The 25,588-nt window shown below is 31.7% G+C and overlaps 3 protein-coding genes across 4 annotated transcripts; all 3 read left to right on the top strand.

Annotated features, from left to right (window-relative positions):
* Positions 1-800: 800 nt before the first annotated feature.
* LOC107926251 (GDT1-like protein 3) lies at positions 801-4,637 on the top strand. Its single transcript, XM_016857051.2, has 9 exons — positions 801-1,197; positions 1,312-1,380; positions 1,706-1,849; positions 2,053-2,151; positions 2,333-2,405; positions 2,646-2,731; positions 3,144-3,227; positions 3,342-3,401; positions 4,218-4,637. Exons 1-9 carry the CDS (start codon positions 1,120-1,122, stop codon positions 4,404-4,406), a joined length of 882 nt encoding a protein of 293 aa, XP_016712540.2. The 5' UTR covers positions 801-1,119; the 3' UTR covers positions 4,407-4,637.
* Positions 4,638-5,614: 977 nt separating this feature from the next.
* Positions 5,615-14,256, top strand: LOC107926237 (plastid division protein CDP1, chloroplastic). Of its 2 annotated transcripts, none has more exons than XM_016857031.2 (12): positions 5,615-6,258; positions 6,347-6,484; positions 7,089-7,193; positions 7,288-7,410; positions 7,775-8,143; positions 8,269-8,364; positions 8,495-8,614; positions 10,209-10,274; positions 10,340-11,128; positions 11,864-12,054; positions 12,976-13,096; positions 13,855-14,256. In XM_016857031.2, exons 1-11 carry the CDS (start codon positions 5,851-5,853, stop codon positions 13,058-13,060), a joined length of 2,490 nt encoding a protein of 829 aa, XP_016712520.1. In that variant the 5' UTR covers positions 5,615-5,850; the 3' UTR covers positions 13,061-13,096; positions 13,855-14,256. The 2 variants fall into 2 exon arrangements, with proteins under 2 accessions (XP_016712520.1, XP_016712527.1); XM_016857038.2 differs by having other exon boundaries at positions 5,618-6,258; positions 13,859-14,256.
* A 9,122-nt stretch (positions 14,257-23,378) lies between these two features.
* Positions 23,379-25,270, top strand: LOC107963602 (acyl-CoA-binding protein-like). Its single transcript, NM_001426025.1, has 4 exons — positions 23,379-23,478; positions 24,046-24,163; positions 24,258-24,320; positions 24,908-25,270. Exons 1-4 carry the CDS (start codon positions 23,467-23,469, stop codon positions 24,982-24,984), a joined length of 270 nt encoding a protein of 89 aa, NP_001412954.1. The 5' UTR covers positions 23,379-23,466; the 3' UTR covers positions 24,985-25,270.
* The last annotated feature ends 318 nt before the right edge of the window (positions 25,271-25,588 follow it).

The following is a 25,588-nucleotide window of genomic DNA, read 5'->3' as shown; positions in this document are numbered from 1 at the left end:
TTTAAAAAATAACGGCGAATATAAATAAAAATAAAGTACAGTGACAAATTTCAATATTTATCTATAGTATGATGATAATTTCGCACTTTAATATTTTTTAAGAAAACAATATTTGAATTTTTTAGAATGGTACGGTAAAAAAAATTTAAAACATAATTATTGTGCCAGCTATTTTAAAATTTTTACCAAACACAATTTTTAAAATTTTTAGATAATTTGATAAGAAATTAACTGTATTCCAATTATTAAATAATATGGTAATTTAAAATAATTTTAGTACAAGATCATATATATCTAATATAATTAATCGTCATTAATTTGAATTTATATTAAATAAGTAATTGAAAATATATATTTTATTAAATTATATTTAATAATAATTATGTTAAATTATATTTCATAGTATTATATATTATGATTTTAGAAAATTCATATAAGAATATTTAATATTAAGAATTTATTAAATTATATATTTTAATTAAAATATATTTAATAGTAATTATGTTAATTTATATTTTACAGTATCATATATTATGATTTCAGTAAATTAATATAAGAATATTAATTATTAAGAATTTTATTAAATTATATATTTTAATTAAAATATATTTAATAAAAATTATGTTTAAATATGATTAAATTATTTATTATTGATAATAATAATCTTATTATAATTTAAATAACAATAACAATAATCATTTACCAAAACAAATTTATGCTAAGGGTATTCTAGTCATTTTAGTTTTTTCCATTATGCTATTACACCTCTATTACATTCAACCAAACACAAGATTACTATTACGCCTCTATTCCATTACATTCAACCAAACAATTTAGCTAATCAATAAGAACAGCTAGTGTGTATTTTCCATGAGAAGATCTTCTTCCCCCATTCTCGTCATCTCTTCTCTCTTTTCATTCTCTCCGATCTCATTGACTCACAAATGAATCCTTCCATTCTATCAAACCGTCCTTTAGATCTCTATCCCATGTTTCAGATCTCTCTTCTTTGATTCAATTTTTTGACGTTTTTAGAAAGAAAAAAAAATCATTTGATTAAATCTCAGGATCCCTCGATTTTCTCTCACAAACCCAGTTTTTTTTCTTTCATTTTTCGTAATGGGTTTCACTCAAATTCGCTTTCTCTTCATTGTTTCCTTTTTCTTCTTCGTTTTCGCTTCCGTTTCTTTTTCTCAGGTATTATTCATCCCTCTTTTTACTTTTTTTAAAAAAAAATATTTTAAAGCCTTTTTTTTTCAAATTTATGTAAATAATTAAAATGGGGTTTTACTTGTTTGTTTAATTTACTAGGATTCAGGTTTTCAAGCTGAGAAGGAGGAATCTGATGGGTCAATTAAAGATCTCGGCCGCCGCGGCATGGTTTGCTTCCCCCCCTTTTTTTGCTGTTTGTTTGTTGTTTGTTGGGAAACTTAGAAATTATAGAGTTCAAATGGTTTATTTAGTCTTATTTTGTGGAGAATTATTTATTTAACTTGTTTTTTAATTGCTTAGTTATTAACTGTTTCTAATTTAATTCACATGAAAGCGTAAACTTTAGCTTCATTTTGAGATTTTCATGTTTTAACTTGCAACTTACAATGTTATGCAACCTCTTCATCCTTGGGAATTGTGAGTTCTTCTTAAAAATGTTGTAATTTGTGTTGGTATTTGAATTATGTTGATGAATTGATTTATGGGAGTACAGATTGTTTCAAAGAACTCCGAGAATGGTGTAGTAGACGAGAAGGTCGGTACCGATTCCATAGGTACTAATCTTGGTTTCGATCCAGCTGGTCTCGGCGTCCTTGATGCATTCGTTGCAAGTTTTTCCATGATAATTGTCAGTGAGGTTTGTGCATTGAGTTCTCTCTCTCCCTATATATACATACTTGAAAAATGATAATGATTTCCACTGATCTTACTATCATGTGCTTGAAAGGAAGATTTTCTACTAAGAAACATGTCAAATGGTTATTCCATTGCCAACTATTTTACTTAAATTCATCACATATATATATTTATAACTGATATGTTATACGGATACAATGACAGATTGGAGATGAAACTTTTATAATAGCCGCTCTTATGGCTATGCGACACCCAAAGTCAACTGTTTTATCCGGCGCATTAGCTGCCCTGTTTGTTATGACTGTAAGTTAGCCGTCCCCATTTTTTTTCTTGACCTGTGAAATGTTTTAAGTCCCTGCCCCTTTTTTCTGTTCCATAGAATACAATTCAGTTGCATGGTGGGATGAAAATGCTTTTGGTACTGTCTAAGATAGTTATGCTAAAGTCATAATGTTATTAGTGTTTAATTTTTCTTGCCAATTAGGTACTTTCCACTGGACTAGGTAGGATTGTGCCGAATTTGATATCAAGGAAGCACACAAATAGTGCAGCTACAGGTATATATATTGACTTCGTCTTTTCACGTTATTCTTAGGGTTAGGGTTGAGCAAGAAAACCGAGACAACCTAATTTTTCTTCAAAACCAAATCAAACTGTTATTGCCCCTAGTTTATGTACCATGAATTTTTCATAATAGGTTTCTTGTGTTCATTTTGTTTTTTGCTCGCCATGCATTTATCGTTTTCCTGACTTCATTGTATGGTCATTTTGTTATAACCATTTGTGATGGTACACAGTTCTCTATGCATTTTTTGGGCTTCGGTTACTTTACATTGCTTGGAGAGCAGATACGAAGGGGTCTCAGAAAAAGGAAATGGAAGAAGTATGTCTCTCTAACTCTCAGTTTGATCTTTCCTTTTATGCATCCATTTTAACATGTATAAGAGATGCTTCTCACAATAAAAGAACCGGAATAAGGTGACATTTAATTTTGTGGCAGTCTAAATGTTTATACTTGTAATTTTGTGAGTCGGATTACCAAAATGTTTCCTTTCTCCGTTTTCTACACTGTGAAGGTTGGAAAAGCGCATGTTCCTTTTTGGGGAAGTGTGTAAATTCTTTTAGAGTATCTTGAGCTTTTCTTATTCATGTGTAATGGGTGCACATTCTTTCATATACATATGTATTCTTTGGATTGTAACCTATCTAATATTAATGAGTTGTACTATATTTAAAGATTGCATCATATAGCATGTGAACTTTTGAATGCACATTTGGTTAACTCGCATTTGCAGGTAGAAGAGAAACTTGAGACTGGCCAAGGGAAGACATATTACCGGCGCTTTCTTACCAGATTTTGTACACCTATCTTTTTGGAGGTTTTATTTCCACTTTACCCCGCCTTAAATATTTACATGTAGTTTATTGTCACTCATTGTTCAAATCATCTATTGTCACTGAATTGTGTTTGTTCTTTTTTCCTTTCTATGCAGTCATTTATTTTAACATTTCTAGCCGAATGGGGGGATCGAAGCCAAATTGCCACAATTGCTGTAAGATGATTCCCACCCTTGATCTTAAGTTATTACCACGATTCCTATTTGTTCATTTGTTTCCAATGGTTACTCATATTTTCAGGTTCTTGTTCTTGAGTAGAAGTTTTTAAGGAAAAATAGCTAACATGTTATCTTAAAAATCGCAGATCACCTCTGTTGCTATATAAAAATAATGAACCTCCTTGATCTTGGCACTTAGGTCAAAAGTTACCTATGCTAGTCTAAAATGATGCAGGAACTTATTTAATATTATTAGATATAAAAAGATGACTAGGATTATTAATTATCTTTATGGTTTAAATCTAGGGTTAGGTTTAAACCTTGTGTTGTAAAACAAATTTTATAGCCATATCATTATTATTTTCTCTCAAGTAATATACAGAGACCAGAATGTTGATAACCCTATGTTTTTTTAGAGTTAACAACACCATAAAACCTTAGGTTTTTGGCTTATTTAGAGGGATACAAGTAAAATTATTTGATATGTGAAAACCCTTTGATAATAGTATGTAATCAGTAAAGGAGGTCAATGAAGCATCGGCTCAATGGTAAGGTTGAGGCCTTGAGAAGTTTAGGATCCGAAGTTCATGTCTCACCATTTGTAAATGTGTGGGTTCTCCTCCAGATTTATTCTGGTTGATTAGTTAGTTCAATCGAATTGAATTAGTTGTTGAGTTAGTTATCCAGTTCAATACTTGTAATGATTGATTCTGCTGAAACTGTTGTAGCCTTTTTTTTTAAAAACTGGTCTGTAATCGGTGCAAAGAGTTATGAGAAAGCTTTTCATCACTAATTTTCTTTCTGTTGTTTCAGCTAGCAACACATAAAAATGCAGTGGGGGTAGCAGTGGGAGCCATAATAGGACACACCATCTGTACATCACTGGCCGTGGTGGGAGGGAGCATGTTGGCGGCCAAGATCTCGCAGCGAACAGTGGCCGCAATTGGCGGCTTTCTCTTCCTTGGCTTTTCCCTTTCTTCGTATTTCTATCCCCCCCTATGATGATTTGTAGGTTAAACATGATTCTTTTGAAGAACCCAACTCCCGTTGCTCCTTTCAATTCAATTTTTCTTATTGTTTTTGCCTTTATATATAGTTTATATATGCAACACTGAAAGTGTTTTATACTAACTGGTTAAAAACCAGATCAATGTCCTTTTCCTTTTTGTACACATGCATACATGTATGGTTTCTTAGGGTAAGGTGTTATCAATCAAGTTTTTCGTCAATCAATTTTAATCTTAAATGTCGGTTTCTATCTACTGTGTTTAAATATCTATAGATTTTTTTGCCTTTTATATAGTTTATACGTGTATGTATTTCCGAACCTGATGTACGGGTATTGCACCGAAGCACGTTTCGGGTGCGCTGGAAAGCTGCATGCTCTGCAGTAGTAGAACCAATGCTTCGGGCTGATGTCCTCTTCACAAATGTCGTTGTATATCTGATCCATGGCATCTCTGTAAGTGAGATCAAGAGGGTGTTTGTGGTGCTTATGCATTGCTGTACTTGGTAACGAAGTGTAGCTGAAACCATAACCGGTGTAATCACTGCATTTGTTTACCTTGCCGAAAAAGGGGATGCTCATGTGCTTTGTGTTTAACAATGTTCGAGAATGAACTGCACTGAACATCGAGGTTGAAAAGGCATTGGTTGCAGTTGGCGAAGCCATGGCATTGTCGAGAATGAACTACACCAACTGCCATCTTGTTACACATTTCTATTTCCTTGAAGGAACCAGTGATTCGAGCACCCACCATTTGGGAGGGGATATTAACATAATGGCTATGGTATTCAAGCCATCCACACAATTTGATTAGCGAGCTTCAAAGGATGATTTAATGATAGGTGGAGTAAATCAATATCTATTAACGAATAGAAAAATATATCTTAGATTTAAGTTGATTTGACAGTTGGTGCTGAAACTCAAAAAATAAAGATTTTTAGGCTTTAGTTCACAGATTTATAATGTTTAAAGTTGTTTTATGTAAAAGAAAAAAAACTAAACTAAACAACGATCGTAATAGTCGAATGATTTAATTGAAAACTTTCAAATAGTTTAGTGAAAATTTTATAACTTTTTAAAGTTGAGTGACTAAAACTTAAAGTTATTAGTAGTTTAGTGACTTTGAATGCAATTTATCCCTAAATATAAAACATTTTCTAAAATAATAAATTAACCAAACCGAACGAATATTAACCTTCAAAAAAGATCGGACCGCTATCCGGACCGACGGCATTAACACTTTTTAGCTTTACCCATCATTTTTTGTGTTTTTTTTTTTCAATTTTTCCATTGAGCTAAACAAACGCAATCTAAATCCATAAACACGAAATCACAGCAATTCACTCAAATAATTCCGTTAGAAATTTAATTCATGTAAACAAATAAGCTTCCATTTTCAATTTTTTTTCCAATTTTTTTCATTTTTTTTTGGAGTGGGAAATGGCACTGAGTAATTTGACGTTGGCTCCAATTGTTCCTCCTTCTTCTTCGTCTTCTTCTTGTTGTTTCTTCATTCGTAGCTCTAGTTACTGTGAGGTTTCAGGTTTTGAAACCCTAATCAAATCAAACGGCTACCGTTTTCCTACCGTGAGAAGCCGATTTCAGTCCGGTGCTATCGACACTCGTGGCGTCGGCATTGTGGAGAACAACAACAACGCGGCGCCTGTTTTGTCTTCTCCTTCTTCCTCCGTCGTTGGAAACGTGGTTGTTGACATACCGGTTAGTTGTTATCAGCTGATCGGCGTTTCGAGTCAAGCTGAGAAAGATGAGATTGTGAAGTCGGTAATGAATTTGAAGGGCAGTGAGGTTGATGATGGTTATACTAGTGATGTTGTCGTTTCTCGTCAGGTAAAACGATCGAAGAAGTCGTTTTATTTTATTTTTGTATTTTTAAATATTTTTTATTGTTTCAGTGTCGTTTCACTCTTTGTTGTAGGAGATTCTGATGGATGTGAGGGATAAGCTACTTTTCGAAACGGAGTACGCTGGAAATGTGAAGGAGAAGATTCCGCCGAAATCATCTCTTCGAATTCCATGGCGTTGGTTGCCTGCTGCTGTTTGCCTTCTTCAAGAGGTGCGATTCTCTAATTTGTAGTTATTATAATTAGGTGATATTGTTAATTAGAGTATTTGGGTGATATTGTTGAACATTTAGAGAAATAATGTTCGATTTGCATTTGAATGTAAAAGTAAGTGCTAGAAGTTTTTAAATTTAAGAAAATAGTGTTCATGGTTACCACTATGTTTGAATTGGTGTTATATTTTAGTCATTTGGTCGTTATAAAACAAGTATGATTTCACATTCTATTTTGTGCTTTTGCTTTAAAATTTTGAGGAAGCAGTGCAAAAGGTAATAAGCTAATGAGACCTGGGATTTTGTATTTGCTCGTTATGTTTAAGAAAATTTTAAATAGGCTAAGGCTTTCATAAAACATTAGTGAATGGCTAGAAATGTACAAGTATAACAGATAATCAAATGTAATTATTGCATATCAAGTTAAAATTGTACATTTTGTTATTAATAAAGTTAAAATTTTAACTTATTATTATTCAGAAATCATATCATCTAAATTTACATATTTATTTATTTGCTTTTGGAAATAAACAGTAAGTAGCAAAAGCATCTTTTTCTGCTTGGATGGATAGAACTGATATGGTATGGGTTTCTTGTGTATTAGGTTGGAGAAGAGGAGCTTGTCCTCGAAGTTGGGAGGGCAGCTATTCAGCGTACAGATGCTAAGCCCTATATTCATGATTTGCTTTTATCAATGGCACTTGCTGAGGTGAGATAAATAGGTGAAGAGCTTAGCATCTTTTACCAACTTTAACATCAACTTTGCTATGCCCACTTTTCTTATAATAGGTGCTTTCTTGAAGTGTTCAATCGCAAAGATTGGTTTCGAAAAGAACAAGGTCTCTGAAGGATTTGAAGCTCTTGCTCGTGCTCAGTGTCTTCTGAGGAGTACAAAATCTCTTAAACAAATGATGTTGTTATCTCAGGTAATTGTTGTTTCTATTTTATGCTTTTGCCTTCATTTTACTTATTCAAGGATTTCCACAACTTGCTTTGCTTTAATCAGTAATAGGCATCCTCTTGGTTTCTTCTGTGCTAATGACAATGATAATTGTTAATAGCATACTGTTTGTAACCCAAAAAAAAAAAAGTAAACAGAGCCAAACAATACAAAATTTCTAATGAATTCTTCTGATGGCTATGAATTGAATATATTTTGCATAGTGATGACTGCAATAATGTCGGAGGATAGGTGCCACATTTAGACAGTCTGTAATTATGTGCTCTCCTTATTCTTGAAGGTTTAGTAATATCCTTCTGTTTACATTAATTATTTGCTATGGTTCTTAGATAGAAGAATCTTTGGAGGAACTTGCACCTGCATGCACATTGGAATTATTAGGCTTGCCTCGATCACCTGAAAATGCTGACAGGCGACGAGGAGCGATTGCTGCCCTGCGCGAACTGCTCAGACAGGGGCTTGATGTGGAATCTTCTTGCCAGGTCCAAGATTGGTCAAGCTTCTTGAGCCAAGCTCTTAATCGGCTGTTGGCCTCAGAAGTAGTTGATATTCTTCCCTGGGATAATTTTGCAATGGCAAGGAAGAATAAGAAATCAATTGAATCACAGAATCAAAGGGTTGTAATTGATTTTACCTGTTTCTACATGGCATTGATTGCTCATATTGCTCTTGGATTTTCAAGCAGGCAAACTGACCTGGTATCTCTCCATTCTGCTTGGTCTCTGAATAATAACTTGGGGGTTCTGCTTTGGAGTGGTTGGGTGGGGAGACTGTTTTCTATCAATACTTTGTTATTGTTGTTATTTTTTACTATATTTTGTAGATTATCAAAGCAAAAACTATATGCGAGTGTTTGATAACATCCGAGGGTACTGATCTAAAGCTTGAGGAGGCTTTCTGCTTGTTCCTTCTTGGACAGGTATAGATTTTATATCTTCCCTTTACCTAATGTTGGATTTAAATATTGTAAAAGTTGAAAGTTTTGTGTCTTTGGATGCTGGAGCATTTTTTTATTGAAATACTTTTATAACTCATATGTTGGTTATTAGGGAAGTGAGGCTGAGATTATTGAAAAGCTTCAACAGCTTGAATCAACTTCAAATCGTGCTCCCCAAAATTCTATTACAGGAAAGGAGAAACTAAGCAGTTCTAGTATAAATTCCTCACTGGTAAGTCTTAAATCATCTTCCTGCTTATGCATCTAAGATTGCAATGAGTAGAAAGTTCAACAGTTGGGGGATCAAATATGTTTAATTTTTACTCTTTTGACTCTGGATGTTACCTTTTTGATTTATTATTACTTATTTTGGATTGACTATCAAATTGTGATTTTATGTTTGCTTAGGAACTTTAGGAGCATTAGGGAGTCGATGTGTTATTTCAGGTAATGAATGTTACATATAATGTAGTGACTTGTTTAGAGATTAATAGAGGGGGTGATGGAGCATTGCTCACTAGCATAGTTTAACCAAGGGTCAGCCTTGAGCCTTATCTATTTTCTTTGGTGATTGATCAATTTGTTGGTATATGATTTTTTAAATGTACAAGAAAGTTTATGAGATGAACACTCAGTAAAGGACTGGCAATGAAGCAAGTGTAAAAATTAGAGAAAAAGATATATACTGCAAAGTGATTTGTTTTAGTATCTTGGCTCAATCATGCAAACATAGGAGAAATTTTACTTGTGTGACAGCAAATACCTCTTAAGCTTAAGGCAGACTTCTGCATGATAGCAATAACACCACAATTGCTTTATGCTATTGAATTTTGGGTGGTTAAGCAAAGATGGAAATAGTTAAACGAGGATGCTGCAAAGATATTTGAGCTTATAAAAAAAAAAAAAAGAGGATTCTGAATGCACACGGGCCTTCAGGAATATGTGGAAACAGTAGTAAGCATAAAACGTGGAGGTGTGAGTAGTGGTTTGGCTATGTGGGACAGAGGTCTGTAAATGCTTTTGTTGGGAATCTATGATTTAATGGAGAAAGTTGATTTCAAAAAGCAGGAAGGATACTCCAATGAGGAGATAGGAGAAAACTTACAATTTAGCGTTTAATGATATTACCCTAATTAGGATTCTGAAAAGAACACAATGTTCCTTGTAGCTGATTCCATGAGGTAGATACAACATTGTCAGTGCACATACCTAGGTGCTAAGGTGCAGTGTCAATCAAGCAAAGCTCCTTACACCCCTTCAGGAAGGTGTGTTCAATAAGATGCATGTCTTTTGTGCCTAGGCATTTGCTTTTTTCCTTCTCCTAGGCTAAATGTAGAGAAAAAGCATGCCTGACTCTAGTGTCCTTTGGTTTCTCAAGTTTTTCTCATCTTTTGTTAGCTATTGTTTCAATGGTCAAAAGGGGACGTTTTCTGCTCTATTTATGGGAATAAAAAATTAATGGTCAAAAAAGGGACATTACTTGTGATAATTCATGTCTTTTGGAGCACATTAGGTACTGTAATGGTGTAATCTCTAATATTTTTTAAGCTATTAGACACAATACAGGGAATGCTTTTATCCTGTAGTTATTAATTTTCCTTTAGAAATTAGTGTCTCCACTCAAGTAAGCACACCTTTTTGCACCTGGGGTGATTTATTTTTTCTTCATTCCTTGTCTTATGTTTGAAGACAGGTAAGTTGGTGAGGTTGTGCATTTGAAAATAGTCATTATTCAGTCACTAGTTGGATCATGTCTTTTGAAGTTCTTGTTTATCATCAAGATTGATGCATTCTCTAATATTAAACTGACTTCTGACTTTAATCAGGAAATTTGGCTGAAGGATGCTGTGCTTTCTCTCTTTCCTGATACAAGAGATTGTTCTCCTTCTTTGGTAAGAACACAATGATTGAGTTATCAGATTAACAAGGATGTACTAACATATGTACTTGTCTGCAGGCCAACTATTTTGGCGGTGAAAGAAGAGCTCCTAGGAGCAAGAAAATTAAAGGGTCCCCTCAAACCATCCCAAATCTAGGCCATAGATCACTACCTACTGCTCTTGCATCGGAGAGGAGAGATTTTGAGGATTCCCTTCCCCATATGAAATCTTCTCTACATATTGTGTCAGCTGTTAAGCAATTAGGACCAACTGATTTGCAGAGTCCTTTGGTAATGGGTGACGATAGCGGTGGAAGCAATGTCAGTTCATCTTCTGTTCAGTTGGAAAGAAAATTTGGAGTAAACCAGAATAAAACTTGGGAAAGCTGGTTTTCGCAAAGTAATGTCACCGAAAGGGTAACTTTTGTTGCTATATTAGGGTGCATTGTTTTAACTAGCTGTAAGTTATCTGGAATGAACTTAAGTGGGGTCAGGCGTATGTCAATATGGGCCTCCAGTAAACCACATATGAACACAAGTTCCCTTACCAGTAAGGGAGATTCTTTCTTGGATTATAATGTAGGCTCTCCTCGTATCAAGGCAGTTGGTATTGGTGTAAAGATAAAGAAACTTTTGGATTTGGTTAAGGTTCAATTCATGAACCCTTCTGAAGCTAGGAATGCAAGAACTTCCTGCCTTCCTGCTAGCCTGTCAACTTCAATCACGGAAGTTGACACAAAGCAAATGTCTGTGGAAGAAGCTGAAGCTCTTGTCAGGCAATGGCAAGCAATTAAAGCTGAAGCTCTTGGACCTAACCATCAGGTTGATACCCTCTCTGAAGCCCTTGATGAGTCAATGTTAATTCAGGTAAAATCTATTGAAGGGTCTCATTTAATTTCATGCTTTTGTTATGTTAACAATAAGATGATACATGAACTTTCCCTTGTATCCTTGCCTGACCACCCGAACCTCAGAAGGGAGGATAAGAAAGGTCAAAACTCTGTTGCTCAGGCTCTTAATTTTTGTTGAAGTACCCCTGTCCGGTTCTCCTGTTTGACACCTGGACATGAGAACATGAAAGGATCCTCCAAATACATGGAACAACTTAGAATAACCTAACCATACCTGTGTCAGACAGACCCATACTCCACACTTACATCTAGGTCCAAGCAACATATGTTAAAAGGAGTGTCTACCGTTGATCAGTTAGTGCCACTTGTGTACTCTTTGGAAAATAAGAACATTCCTTCTGGAGAAACTGATTTTAGATATTATTGATGATAGCAAATCGTCTGCGATTTAGCTGCCTATTTCAATAGCTGCAAGGAAATACTGAAATTATTCTTTGATTTTATTTCCCTCGTGTGGTGAAAAGGAACATCACGTGTTAGTCAAAATTTGGGGGAGCTTGATCAGTCTAAAAAAATTAATGAATGTTGTCTGAACTAAACATTTGGAAAATCAAAACCAAAATAAAATCAAGATTCAATCATTTCTGAGATTTTTCGATTTTCAAAACTAAACATCTGCAAGACACTAACTATGAATTCATGATGTGTAAAACCTTTGAATTCCTTTTGTTGACATTATTGTGGTCTGCAGTGGCAAGCTTTGGCTGACATGGCGAAAACTAGATGTTGTTATTGGAGATTTGTTTTGCTGCAATTGACCATTCTGCGAGCAGACGTTCTATTGGATATTCACAGGGGGGAGATTGCTGAAATTGAGGCTCTCCTAGAGGAAGCAGCAGAGCTTGTCGATGAGTCTCAGCCAAAGAATCCTAATTATTACAGGTAAGCAAATACACGTTGGGTTACTCTATTTTCAGAGCTCAGAATGTATAATAGTTGCACTTTAGGTAAAAAGACCTCTCTAGTCTTTCTTAATTTCGAAATTGAGCAAATTGATCTCTCTCAAAAAAATCAGAACAATTTAATCCTTGTCAGCTTCGAAAGCAAGCAATTAAGGACAATTAATCATGACAATAATGTCTTCAGTCAATTGTATTAATTTTGATTGGTATAACAACAAATTTAGCTCTTGATGTTTACATGTTTTGTCAATTTGGTCTAGATTTTAAAAAATTCAACAAATTTAGCCTCACTATTTACACATTAACATAAATGTTGCAGGCTAAAATTGTTAAATTATTACCAAATTGACGGAATGTGTGAACTTTAAGGGCTCAATTTGTTATTATACCAATCAAAGTTATGTAGAATTGACAGAAAACATTAACGATGTGATTAATTGTCCTTAATTGATTACATTTGAATTTGACTGGGATTAAATTGCTCCGATTTTTTTGAGAGGGACCAATTTGCTATATTTTGAAATTGAGAGGGACTGGAGAGATCTTTTTACCACAGTTTTACACTGCTTAAAAACGTGCTGAGGGGTCGAAGTCTTGGCAAAGGCTGAGGCCCGAGTCTTGAATCCTGACTGCCTAAGTTTGGGTCCTACCATGCACAATTATGCATGTGTAGGTTTTTAGTCCGGATCATTTTCAGTTATTCGTCCATATGTGCATTATACTTTGTAGTTACTCCTACTTGTACTTGGATTGTATTTGTACTTGTAAAAAATTTTCTTTCAAAAATCACGCTGAGGGAAAATTTTCTACATTTTACCTGCCAATGCATTACCATCAACTCTAGAACTCGAAATTGTTTCATCGGACTGAGATGTATTCGGTTTTTTATCGATTTTTGCAGCACATATAAGATCCGATATATCCTTAGAAGGCAAGATGATGGATCATGGAAATTCTGTGGAGGTGATATTGAAATGCCATCATGAGACCAAAAACAGACAGCATATGCATAACAAGCCACGGTCAGTTTGACTGCTAATCTTTTTCATAACTTAGTTTCTAGTTTCTAATTTATGTTATAATAAGTCTAATAGTTTAGGGATGGATTTGCCTGATTCGAAAAGATTTAACAATTTTTAAATGTCCAAATCCAACCTTTTGAAAACCTAATTTCTATTTATTTATTTTTATTTTATTATAAAATTGGTTTTTTTTTTTTGCTTTACACACACTGTTAAGTTATATAATGGCTGTATGTTTCGGTAGTATTAGATAGATCCATGCGGCTATATTAAATTACGCTGGGTTTTGAGGTGGTTCTTTCTTAAGATTTCATTTAGATCTATAGCAATTCATGTATTCATATCGTGGCTGTGTTATGCTTCACGACATAATCATGTTTGTGGAATTATAAACTTTTATATATATTGGTTAACAAATGCTGTTTGTCTTTGTATTTTAATAAAATTTGCGAATTAGTCCATGAACTTAAAAAGTTGAAAATTAAGTACTCTTACTCGGTAGTTTTCGTCAAAATTTGTTAACATGTTAAGTTTTTGTCAATCATATGAGATGGCTTAATCGTGCCAAGTTGATAAATTTTTTACAGGAAATACTAATAGTGTTTTAATGATTTGACTGAAATTTTTAAATAAAAAAAAAGTAAGAGGGCTTAATTTTTAATTTTTAAGTACAGGACTAAATATCAAAATTTATGAAAGTATAGGGACTTAACAGCATATTTGAATTTATATATTGACACTTGTATTGTTGGAACCAGACAGGACTAGCCGATTGAACCGAAAATCGTTCACTATATTGGTTCAGGCATAGTTTGGCCTTTGAGTGAATTGCTTGGAATAGGTAAAAACAGAGAAACCAGGACAAAGCAGATGGTTGAATCGGTTTATAAAATTTTTAGTATATTTTATTTATTTATTTGATATTGTCAGACTCACGAATCACAATGGTGTCTGTTAAATAAAAAAAATTGGTGGTTTGATCTTTAGAGCATTGATTGACAAGTTTGTAATTTTCCGGTTCATCTGCCAATCTCATGACAAGGTCCCTAGTTGGTAATCCAAACTTTTAGAGCTTTTACTTTGGTCATCATTTTAGGGTGTTAAATTTTTAACACTAGTTAATTATACATATTATATCATATTTACATTTTCTTTTGTCATTCAACTTTTAGATGGTTTTCATTTCAGTTATCAAAAAAATCTCTTTTTTAAGTAAGTTTTGATTGAGGTAAAAAAATATTAAGGATTAAAGTTAAAAAATAGTAGAATTTAAAATAATACATGAAATTGTCAAATTGTGCTTCTTTATCTTAATTTTGAATTTTTTTAAAAAAATTTAATATTGAAAACTTAAATATCTAAACATCAAATAATTTAAATAAATTGTTGATTTTTTTTATTATTTGATAATGTCAACGATTTAAATTAATTAATTTAATCTTTTAAATTTTAAAATAGGTTTTTGAATTATCTTTAACAAAAAAAAATTAAATAACTAATATTTAATAACTATTTACAAAACATAATTTTTTTTATTATATGATGTCAAATCTTCAAAGGAAAATTCTTTTAATTAATTAAATTAATTATTTCTTTTTTTTAGGTAAAGAAGTGAAAAACTATGAGATTTTTGTTAAATATGAATTATGTGAGTTGATTTTAATTTGAGAACATTAAATAAAATTTAAAATTTTAGTAGATTAAATTAATTAATTTCAATATTATAGTTGTAAATTGACTAAAACTATTAAGGGATAAAAGTTTTTAATAATTTATTTAATTAATTTTGATGTTTTGAAATTTAATATTTTAATATTGAAAAAAAATTAAAACTTTCTGCAAGAGGGTAAATATATACTATTTGACAATTTTTAATGCATTATTTTAGTTTTTATTGTTTTTTCACTTTAATTCTTTTTTTTTCATTTTGATCAATACTTAAAAAATATCTTTTTGGCTAATCAAAATGAAAGCGACCTAAAAGTTAAGTGACCAAAATAAAAGTGTAAATATAATATGACATGTACAGTTAATCATTATTAGAGATTTAATACGTGGGTGACTACAATAGGAGCACACTAAAATTTGACTAACGAAATTGTAGGAATTTCATTTTAGTCCCAAAATAAAAGTGCCCTAAAAAAAGTTTGGATGATTAGTTTATTATTATTATTTTTTATCTTTGATCAATGAATTAAAATTGTGTATATTATAATATTATTGTATAATTTTGATTTAATCTTTCACATTTTTTAACAACCACACCAATATAGTATTGTTTATTTATTACATATATAAAAAATTATCTAATATAAAAAATATTAAATTTATTCATTTTTTAAATAGTTGGTGTGACGTGTCTTTATCAAATAAAAAATTATATAATAATGCTTTCTTTTATTTTTAATTAAAAATTCATTTATTGATATATTATCTATTTAGGGTGAAGTCTAAAAAATCTTGGGAGGGATGGAAGTAAGTTATATATTTGTATAATAATAAAAATATAATTTTATCATTTTAATAGTATATTTTTATAATATTTAAAAGATTAAATTAATTTTTTATCGAGAACTAAGTGTAATTTTATTATATACTAATTTAAAATTTTATAAATTATAAAAGTATAAAAAAAGTGAAAATTTAAATTTAGGGGGGAGGGGGTGTAACACCCCTATCCCGTAACCGTCGCCGAAATAGGTAAGGGGCATTACCGGACTTGTAACTCATGTCAGAACAGTAAAATTTTGAACTTTTTCTTGAAATAAAGATCATTCATTTAAATAAGTACTAAGCACAGCCAGGGATAAAATTTGAACTTCTCTAAGTAAACATTCAAAAGATGCCATTTTCGCATGGCTTATATACATTAACCAAAATATCCTCTCACTACTAGTCTATTTTATACATGCCATAAGATAATCCAAAACGTAGCAGTACCAAACAATGGATAGTGATAGTGTGACTAGTTGCTGATGATCCCCGAGCCTGTAGCTTCGCAATGAGATCTATAAAACAGAGGAAACAGAGTAAACGGAGTAAGCATTACAATGCTTAGTAAGTTTTAAGCAGTGTCAACAGATAACAATCAAATTATAACATAGTTGTTCGTATTTTTATTTCACTCTTCCTTCGGGCATACCATCCTTTTACCGAATATGCACATCTCATCATATACAATAGGCAGATAAACTTTCACATAAAAGTGAGCTCATGTGACATAGATATATCGTATGATTTCACATAACCTCTCACACTGATCCGATGTCACATAATCATAGGAATAGTCTCATAGATTGCTCTCGTATGCATCACATAACTACCTTATGATTTAGTGCAAATCAAGCTCACATATAAACTTGGAGTACATACCTGTTTAACCTTTCGCATTGAATATATTTATAAGCAATTCTTATTACGAAGTCTTATAGCTTTAACCTCTACTCGGATTATCGGCGAGACCTTTAGCTCGGACGTAATCTCAACACAAAGTTATCGGGTCTTTAGAGCTCGGATATAGTACGAGTACGAAGCCTACGGACATTAATCAGTGATAATATTCTCGCATAAAGCCTGCGGGGTTTTAACCCGGATATAGTACTGACACAAATGCCCTTCGGGACTTATCACATTTATACACTTTCACGTCCATCACGTTGGCCACTCGGCCCTGTCACATATATACACTTTCACATTCATCACATCGGCTATTAGGCCTTATCACATATATACACCTTCACATTCATCACATCAGCCATTAGGCCTTATCACATATATATACACTTTCACATTCATCACAGGCCTTATCACATATATATACACTTTCACATTCATCACATATATATACACTTTCACATTCATCACATCGGCCATTCGGCCTTATCACATATATACACTTTCACATTCATCACATCGGCCATTAGGCCTTATCACATATATATACACTTTCACATTCATCACATCGGCTATTAGGCCTTATCACATATATACACTTTCACATTCATCACATCGGCCATTCGGCCTTATCACATATATACACTTTCACATTCATCACATCGGCTATTAGGCCTTATCACATATATACACTTTCACATTCATCACATCGGCCATTAGGCCTTATCACATATATATACACTTCGGCTATTAGGCCTTATCACATATATACACTTTCACATTCATCACATCGGCCATTAGGCCTTATCACATATATACACTTTCACATTCATCACATCGGCCATTAGGCCTTATCACATATATATATATACTTTCACATTCCACATATACTATCATGTATACACTTTGTCTTGGCCGAATCTACATCAATCATTTTCCAATGAATAATTCAATTTCACACCATACTATCATTTCATATTCGAATACTCATAACTTACAATTTCACAAATTTTAATATCAAAGATCCGTCTAACACTCATATATCGTTTTACGATATCACGATTTAGAATTCACGTATGAGTTTAATCAATAGCTTATGAGCAACTAAAATAAGTTTTATCCATGTTTACAACAAAATCACATTTTCACTACGAGCTGTTTTCCTGAGCAATAGTCACTAAATTATTTATAACTGGAGCTACAAAACTCCAAATCACTTTCCGTTAATTTTCCCTGAATATAGACTCGTATATCTTCCATTCATAAAATTTCCAGAATTTTAGGTTTGGCCAATCAATACCAGATTTTTCTTAAAGTTTCCCCTGTTTCACTTTTGACTAATCTGACCACTCTTCACTACGAATCAAATTTTTCATTGTACAGAATTCATAATGTGTTCGATTTGATTTCATTTGAAACTAGACTCATTAAGGAGTCTAAGCATATAAATATTATCTTATAACCATTTTTGTATAAATTATAATGATTTTCCAAAAACAGAACAGGGGATTTCAGAGTCATTCTGACACTATCCCACACAACTTTAAATATCTCTTTATAGGAGATTTCTTTGCTTCCACGGTCTCTTTTATAAGAAACTAGACTAAATAAGCTTTGATTACATATTTTATTCAGCCTTTAACTCAACTCCCACAATTTATGGTAAATTTTCCAATACACGCTACTGCTGCTGTCCCTTGCAGATTTATACAATTTACTCTGAAAAGTTCTCATTCACATATTTAAAACATAATATCATATATGCCGTTTTCCATATCATTCTTCATTATAACTAAACTTATATGCTAGAAACTTACCTTAAAAGTTGTCGACGACTATAATTCTACGGCTATTCGCTTAGTTTTGTCGTCCCTTTTTCCGACTTTTGTCCTTGATGCTCTTGAGCTAATGATTAACAAATTTACAAATTAAAAAAAAATTCTACCATGACGATTATAGCCGAATAACATAGACTAAGAAATTAATGTACATATAAAACGTATGCATATATAATTAGCTCAACCTTCAATAATTCAATTTGCTAATTAAAACATAGAAATTTATAACCAATTCAAAATTCCTTAACAATGGCCGAATATCAAAAGGGCTATCAAAGGACATCATCAACTAACTAACAAGCATCAATTGTAATTCAAAACTTAGGTTCACATTTGGCCCAAGCAAACTTCATTTCAATTATGCCACTCTTAAACTTATCCATAATACCCTAAGTTCATTTAGTAGCTAGGCAACAATTATACAAAAACAACAAGCATTTAACAACAATGTACTTAACCAATTCCTTAAGCATACATTCGGCAATATACATATATATTAATGACTAAAACACTTAGGCCAATTCTAAATCATCCACAAATCTTCATGCTTACATGCCATAACCGTATGGTTCTTATCACACTTGGACCACAAAATGCATAAATTTCACAAATTCTAATTAATATCATAGGCTCAATTTCGGCTAACACTCATTTAAATACTTACAATTTAGCACTAATTTAGCATTTCAACATAGCCGATTGTCATTAAGCAATTTAGCCACAAACATTTAATTTTACCAAGCTCAACTCATCTATAATCAACCCTCAATACCCTAAAGCATCAAAAACGACATCAAAAAAATACAAACATCCATGACCGAATGTCATCTTCATAACTTTACAAAAACATTTGCCATGAGCTAGCTTCTATACTTGATGGCCACTCCAAATATACAAAGATTTTCAATGATAGAGCATTAACATACCTTAATCCACTTAAAGGTGACCAAATGCCTTAACTTCAATTTCTTCTTTTCTTTCTTTAGGTACGGCAATGGAGGAAGAAAAAGATGAACCAACTTTGTTTTTATCACCCATTTCTTTTAATATAAGTTCATATTTCATATTATTTATTCATTTAACATTTAATTTATTAATATAAAAGGCATATATTTTGTATCCCATACCATCATGGCCGGCCACTTCCTCTAAAGTGGGGAATTTGACATGCAAAACCATTATTTTCAATACATGCTTTAATAGACCCTTATAGATTAACCTATCACATTTCAAAAATGTCACACATAAGTCCTATTAACTAAATTCACATGCAATTTACTAAGTCGAAGCTTAAAACTTTCACACATTCATATTCACATATAATAAACATAAAATATGACGGCTAATTATTTTTATGACTCGATTTTGTGGTCCCGAAACCACTTTTCGACTAGGGTCAAATTAGGGGTGTCACAAGGGGAGTCCCTTGCTAGTCCCCTGGCTTCGCTGCTACATCTATCTATACTATTATACTTATTTGAAGTATTTTATTGAGTTGATATTATGAATCAATTGAGCATGAATTTAAATATGAAATTACCAAAACACTCTTTCATATACAAAATAAATTATATTTTTGAAGGTATTTTTATCTTTTCATATAATAAATCAATAAAAATTTAATTATAATGTAATTTGAACTCGAAATGTCTTGTAAGATAAACAATTAATTTTTTTTAACAATCTCATTATAGATTCTAATCATATTTGCTATTTTTGACATAATATCTAGAACTACCTATAATCCCTCCTCAACCCATAAATAGAAAGATAATGTGCTTCAACGCATTCGAACTGACATTCTCCTGCATTAATATTGTAATCAAAACATGAACTAATTAATATAACCGTTTGATAAATATATTTTTTACATATTTTTTTCTCTTTTAACTAATCAAAATTAAAATTTGATAATTATCCAAAATCATAAGTTTCAAGTAGCATTATATATTAAATCAAAATTCATTTAATGGGTCTACAGAACGCAGAAGATTACTTACTGAATTTGTTATAATAAATATATTAAGAATTTAAAAAAATAAAAAAATAAATTTATAATTTTTAAAATTCATTAGAAAATAAATGGAAATGGGGTCGAAATTATAAGCAGCTGCCATCCACTCAATAGATATCCATTAAAGTATTATACAATTTAATTAGTCCCAACATCTAGCTGTCTGCATTAAATATACCCTTCATTGATTTTTTTGGGTATTTTATTCTTCATTGTTTTCTCCGCCATTTATCTTTAATCTCTGCAACTCATCTCGATGTAGAGAAATATGTGTCTTAAAAATAGGAAAAAAAATATTTTTGTTATAAATAATAATGTAATTATTGTGTATGTTTGTTGAAGATGAGTAATTTCTTCATCTTTTCTTAATTATCACTATTTATTCATTATTTCTTTAATTTTGTAAGTTTTATCGTTATTATTATTATTATTATTATTTACTTTTTGTGTTATAAATACCGTTGGGACAATCTCGTTACGGTATTTTAATGCTGCTATTGGTAGTATTCTTCGGGATTCGACAGGAGGCTGGCAGTTTGATTTTGCTATGAAGGTCGGTGTACCTGACGACTCAGTTTATCTTGGAAAGAAAGTTTCGTAAAATTGTGACAGAAAGTGACAATCTATTTATATGGGTGATAATAATTTTTCTGAGCTTCGTTTATTGCAAGACTGGTAACATAAGTTTCAACATGTCCCGTAAGAGTATAACAAATTAGCAAATTGCATGGCTAAAATTGTTTATAGTAATCTTAATAATTTTTCGATTTTTGAAGACCTATTTAATCATACTCGATCTTTATTTGAAGAGGATATTCACTAAGCCATAATTAATATAGATTCCCATCAATTTTATTGTGACTAATTCTTTGAATTTGTGTCTTTTTTATTTAAAAAAATTATATTACTTATTCATCTATATTTTTTTTCTCACTCTTTCCTTTTAATTTTTTTTAAATATGTTATTATCACTATTTTGCTTAAAAGTAGTCGTCCTTTCTTGTATAAGGTTGAATATTCTAGCCGTGTAAATCCTCGTTGAAGCATCTCCATTAACGTGTGATGCAAATATTAATATCATATCAAAGCTCTAGAAGAGTAATAATATTATTATCCGGAGAAAAAAACTTATTAGAGATATGTATCGTTTTTATCTACGTATTAAAAAAGTCGTCGAAATAGATAATATGTTGAGACTAGAAATGAAAATCATAACAAACAATTATTAATATAATTGAAACACATGTTGCAATAAACTAGAAGATTACAGATCCAAATTTATTTATTATTTAGCAAATCATTAAGAACTCACATGATCATTCATTGAAGAATCAAAAGATTTTTTAACTCGAAATTTTTCATATGTTGCTTGTTTTCAAGGTAAATTAAGTACCATGCCAACATTGGTTAAAATTGATTTGGAGTCATTTGCATTTTTGAAATGCATTCAAGTTTATACATGTGGGGCTATTAACTTATCATGTGGATCATTTAAGTATTTCCTGGTTTTGATAAATTCATTTACAAGATGGTCCCATGCGTGTTTATTGTAAACTTGTAACTTGACATTTGCGAAATTACTTGTGCAAATAATTAAATTTATGCAATCTAGACAATTTTGTCTTGATAATACCGGTGAGTTTGTATCTTAGGCTTTTAACGAGTATTGTATGTCTATTGGAATATTAATTGAAAGGCTTGTTGCCCATGTTCATATTCAAAATGGTTTAGTAGAATAATTCGTTAAACACCTTCAATTAATTGCTAGACCATAACTTAGGAGGACAAAGCTTTATGTTTCAACCTGGGGATATGCTGTTTTACATGTTGCAGTACTTGTATGCATCGGACTAATAAGTTATCATACATTCTTCCCATTGCAATTGAGTTTTAATCAAGAACTAAACATTTCCTGTCTTATAATATTTGAATGTGCAATATATCTTCCAGTTGTCCCATTGCAACGCACAAAGACGAGCTCTTAAAGAAAGCTGGAAATATATGTTGGCTACGAATCCCTTCTATAGTTAAATAGTTTGAACCAATGACAAGAAACCTATTTATAGCATGATTAGTTGATTGTTGTTTTGATGAAGCAATGTTCCCAACATTTGTGGGGAAAAAGTAACAAGTTGGTAAAGGAAATTAAAGGGAATGCATCATTATCATCTCATATAAATCTTTAACCAAATCAATGTGAACTAGAAATTTAAAAGGTAGCCCATTTGTAAAATACTGTAAATAAATTATCAGATAATTTTAATCTTATATACCAACTGAAAATACTCCGAATCGAATCAAGGCCCTTGTAGGACAATTTACTAGTGCAAGTGAAAGTAGGTCTCACCTAAAGCATAGTAAACCAGTTTGTTCCAGAGGTAAAACTGCTAGTAAAAGAAAATGAGTAAACACTCGAGATAGTTGTATTATAAAGGCAAGTACTAATGAAGAAGATCAATAAATAACTAATGATAATACTCTAAAAGAGGTTCAAGTACCTAAATTGATAAAAATAAAAAGATCTCGATAAATTATTTCTACGATAAAAATATAACTAAAATGAAACAATAATATTTAAATTTTGAAAATTGAAAAGTAAAGGAACTGCATTCCTCAAAATACAATTACAAAAATTAAATTTCAAATTTCTAAAAAATACAAAAACAACATATTTTAACCTTAATTTAAGAACATGTTTAATTTTAATATTGTTTTTTTTATAAATTTGTCACATTAATAATTTCACAGCTGTTTGGCACGAATCTAATCTTTGTTACCTCATCCCTTAGAATACTTAGAATTATCTATAGTCTCTCCCAAACTCTTAAACGAAAGAATAATGCACTTTAAAGTACTTAAACCTCTATCTTTTTACATTAATAACAATACCAATATCAATCGAGTTGAATTCAATCCTCATCTTCTTGATAATTTATAGTAATAAATTGTATAAGTACACTTAATTTCAAAGTCTACCCACCACGTGTTAATGGGCAGGGGTTTACAGTTATAAATAACATGCTAGTTTGGATCCATTGAAACACACTGAAAGCAAGAAGCTGCTGTTCTCTCTCTCTCTCTTTCCCATAGTTTCACCCATCTTTTAATCCATCGCTCACAAAATTATGGGTTTGAAGGTCTGATTTTCTTTACTTTTTCCTTTCACTTTCATTCATAATCTAATCTAATCTAATTAATTAGTTTACTTGTGTTTATGGTTTTATGTTCTGATTATCTATTCATTCATTCACCCCAAAGAACTGCATCTGCATTTTTTTTTGGGGGGGGGGAGAATTTTAGGTTTAATATGAAGTCAATTGAAGTAGATTACCTTTAGATCTGGAAGTTTTTTTGTGAATGAATTACAATTACAGATATCGGATCCCAGATCTAACGCCAATCAACTTGAATCTACTGATACGTCTAATTGGGGATTTTTGAATTTCTAAACTAACCCCTAAATCCAAATGTCTAACTAGATATGATCTAATTATGGTTATGGTTTTAGCCTCTTCTATTAAGTGTATGTAAATTTGTTATTGTTTGAATGTGATCTGCAGCTACTAAGGGTGTTATCAGTTCAGATTTGCTAATTATAAATCTCGAATTTCAGTATAATGAAGAGATTAAAACCGTAATTAGATCACTGCATGTATGTTATTGTTTCACTTCAATCTAATCCCTTTGATTGTTGTTGACTGTAGGAGGAATTCGAGGAGCATGCCGAGAAAGTTAAGACCCTCCCGGCCGCCCCTTCGAATGATGACATGCTCATTCTCTATGGACTGTACAAGCAAGCTACTGTTGGACCAGTGAATACCAGTTAGTATATATATATAACTCATTTAATCATATTCTTTTAGTCACTATATAGTAAAGGGATTCATGGTGTTTTGTATTTTTGTCTATAAAAAAGGCCGTCCTGGAATGTTCAACATGAGGGAAAAGTACAAGTGGGATGCATGGAAGGCTGTTGAAGGTATGTAATAACTAGTTGTTCAATCCGATGTCCTTTTAAGTAAGGTATTGTAGGGGTAAAAGTACAATGGAGGCTACTGTACTAGGAGTTGAATTGTATTTTGTCTATTTTACTTAAAAATGGGCATATTTGTCATTCTTTTAAAAAAAATTCCATCCATTTCTATAATTAAAAACTGGTCTATATACATTAACATGAGGTACATGTGGCACGTCACGTGTCATTGTCGGATTATTTCATCAGCCACAGCCACACCATTTTTTAAGGATGAAATTTTTGATACAAATGATTGGTTTGTTCTTTTATTTAACTTACAAAGATTAATTTGCTCTTTTTTAGTAGAAATGATAAAATGCAATTTGACTTCTCATATGGGGACCTCCACAATATTTTTACCAATATTGTGTTGGAATCTTGTGGAGAAAGAAAGCAACTTTAGAAGAGCTTTATTTCTTGTTTAGGGGTTTGAATCAGTTTCGACTTTGAATTTAATTGGGGGCTTTAATGTGACTATCAGATAGCAGAGGGTTTCGAAATATATGAACTAAAACTATGATTTGACTTTGGGTTTTTTGGCATTTTGACAGGGAAATCAAAGGAGGAAGCAATGGGGGATTATATCACCAAAGTAAAACAACTGTTTGAGGCTGCTGGAAGTTCTTGATGTGTGTGTGTATGACCAATGAAACTGGTGTAATTTCAAGCCCTTGTCGGTTACTTGGGGTTTTCATTACTATGAATAAATTATGTACTCTTTTTCTATTGCTATTATGTTATTTACAGTAGAAACTCTTTGATTTACTTTTATTCTTGTGGTTATTTCAAAGTAGATTTTTACATAATCATCCATTTATGTTATGTTATGAATGTCGCATTGTTACGATGTAACCTTTTTCATGTTATTTCTAACATTTAATAAGGATGGTAACGAAACGAGATAGTTATATGGATATTGGCTTGTCTTATCCATTCTGTTTTTTGTTTGCATTGATGTTGAAAATATTCACGTTCATACATGTTGGATATATATGTGTAACTCCACATGTTTTATACTGTTCCACCTTATTTTATTTTTATTAATGAGATTTCGATTTAATATCATATTATTTTATATTTATAAATTAATCATTAACATAATTTAGGTATATATAATTATTTAGTATGTATAATGAGGGGCGAATACAAGGGCAAACAGGAGCTTTGGTCCTCAAAATGAAAAATTATAATTTTAATCTTTTATAAATGATCAAATTATAAATTAATACATA

The sequence above is a fragment of the Gossypium hirsutum genome, chromosome A11, assembly GCF_007990345.1.
Source record: "Gossypium hirsutum isolate 1008001.06 chromosome A11, Gossypium_hirsutum_v2.1, whole genome shotgun sequence".
Taxonomy (NCBI): domain Eukaryota; kingdom Viridiplantae; phylum Streptophyta; class Magnoliopsida; order Malvales; family Malvaceae; genus Gossypium; species Gossypium hirsutum.
The sequence above is the reverse complement of the archived record's forward strand: the minus strand, read 5'-3'. Positions and strand labels throughout refer to the sequence as shown.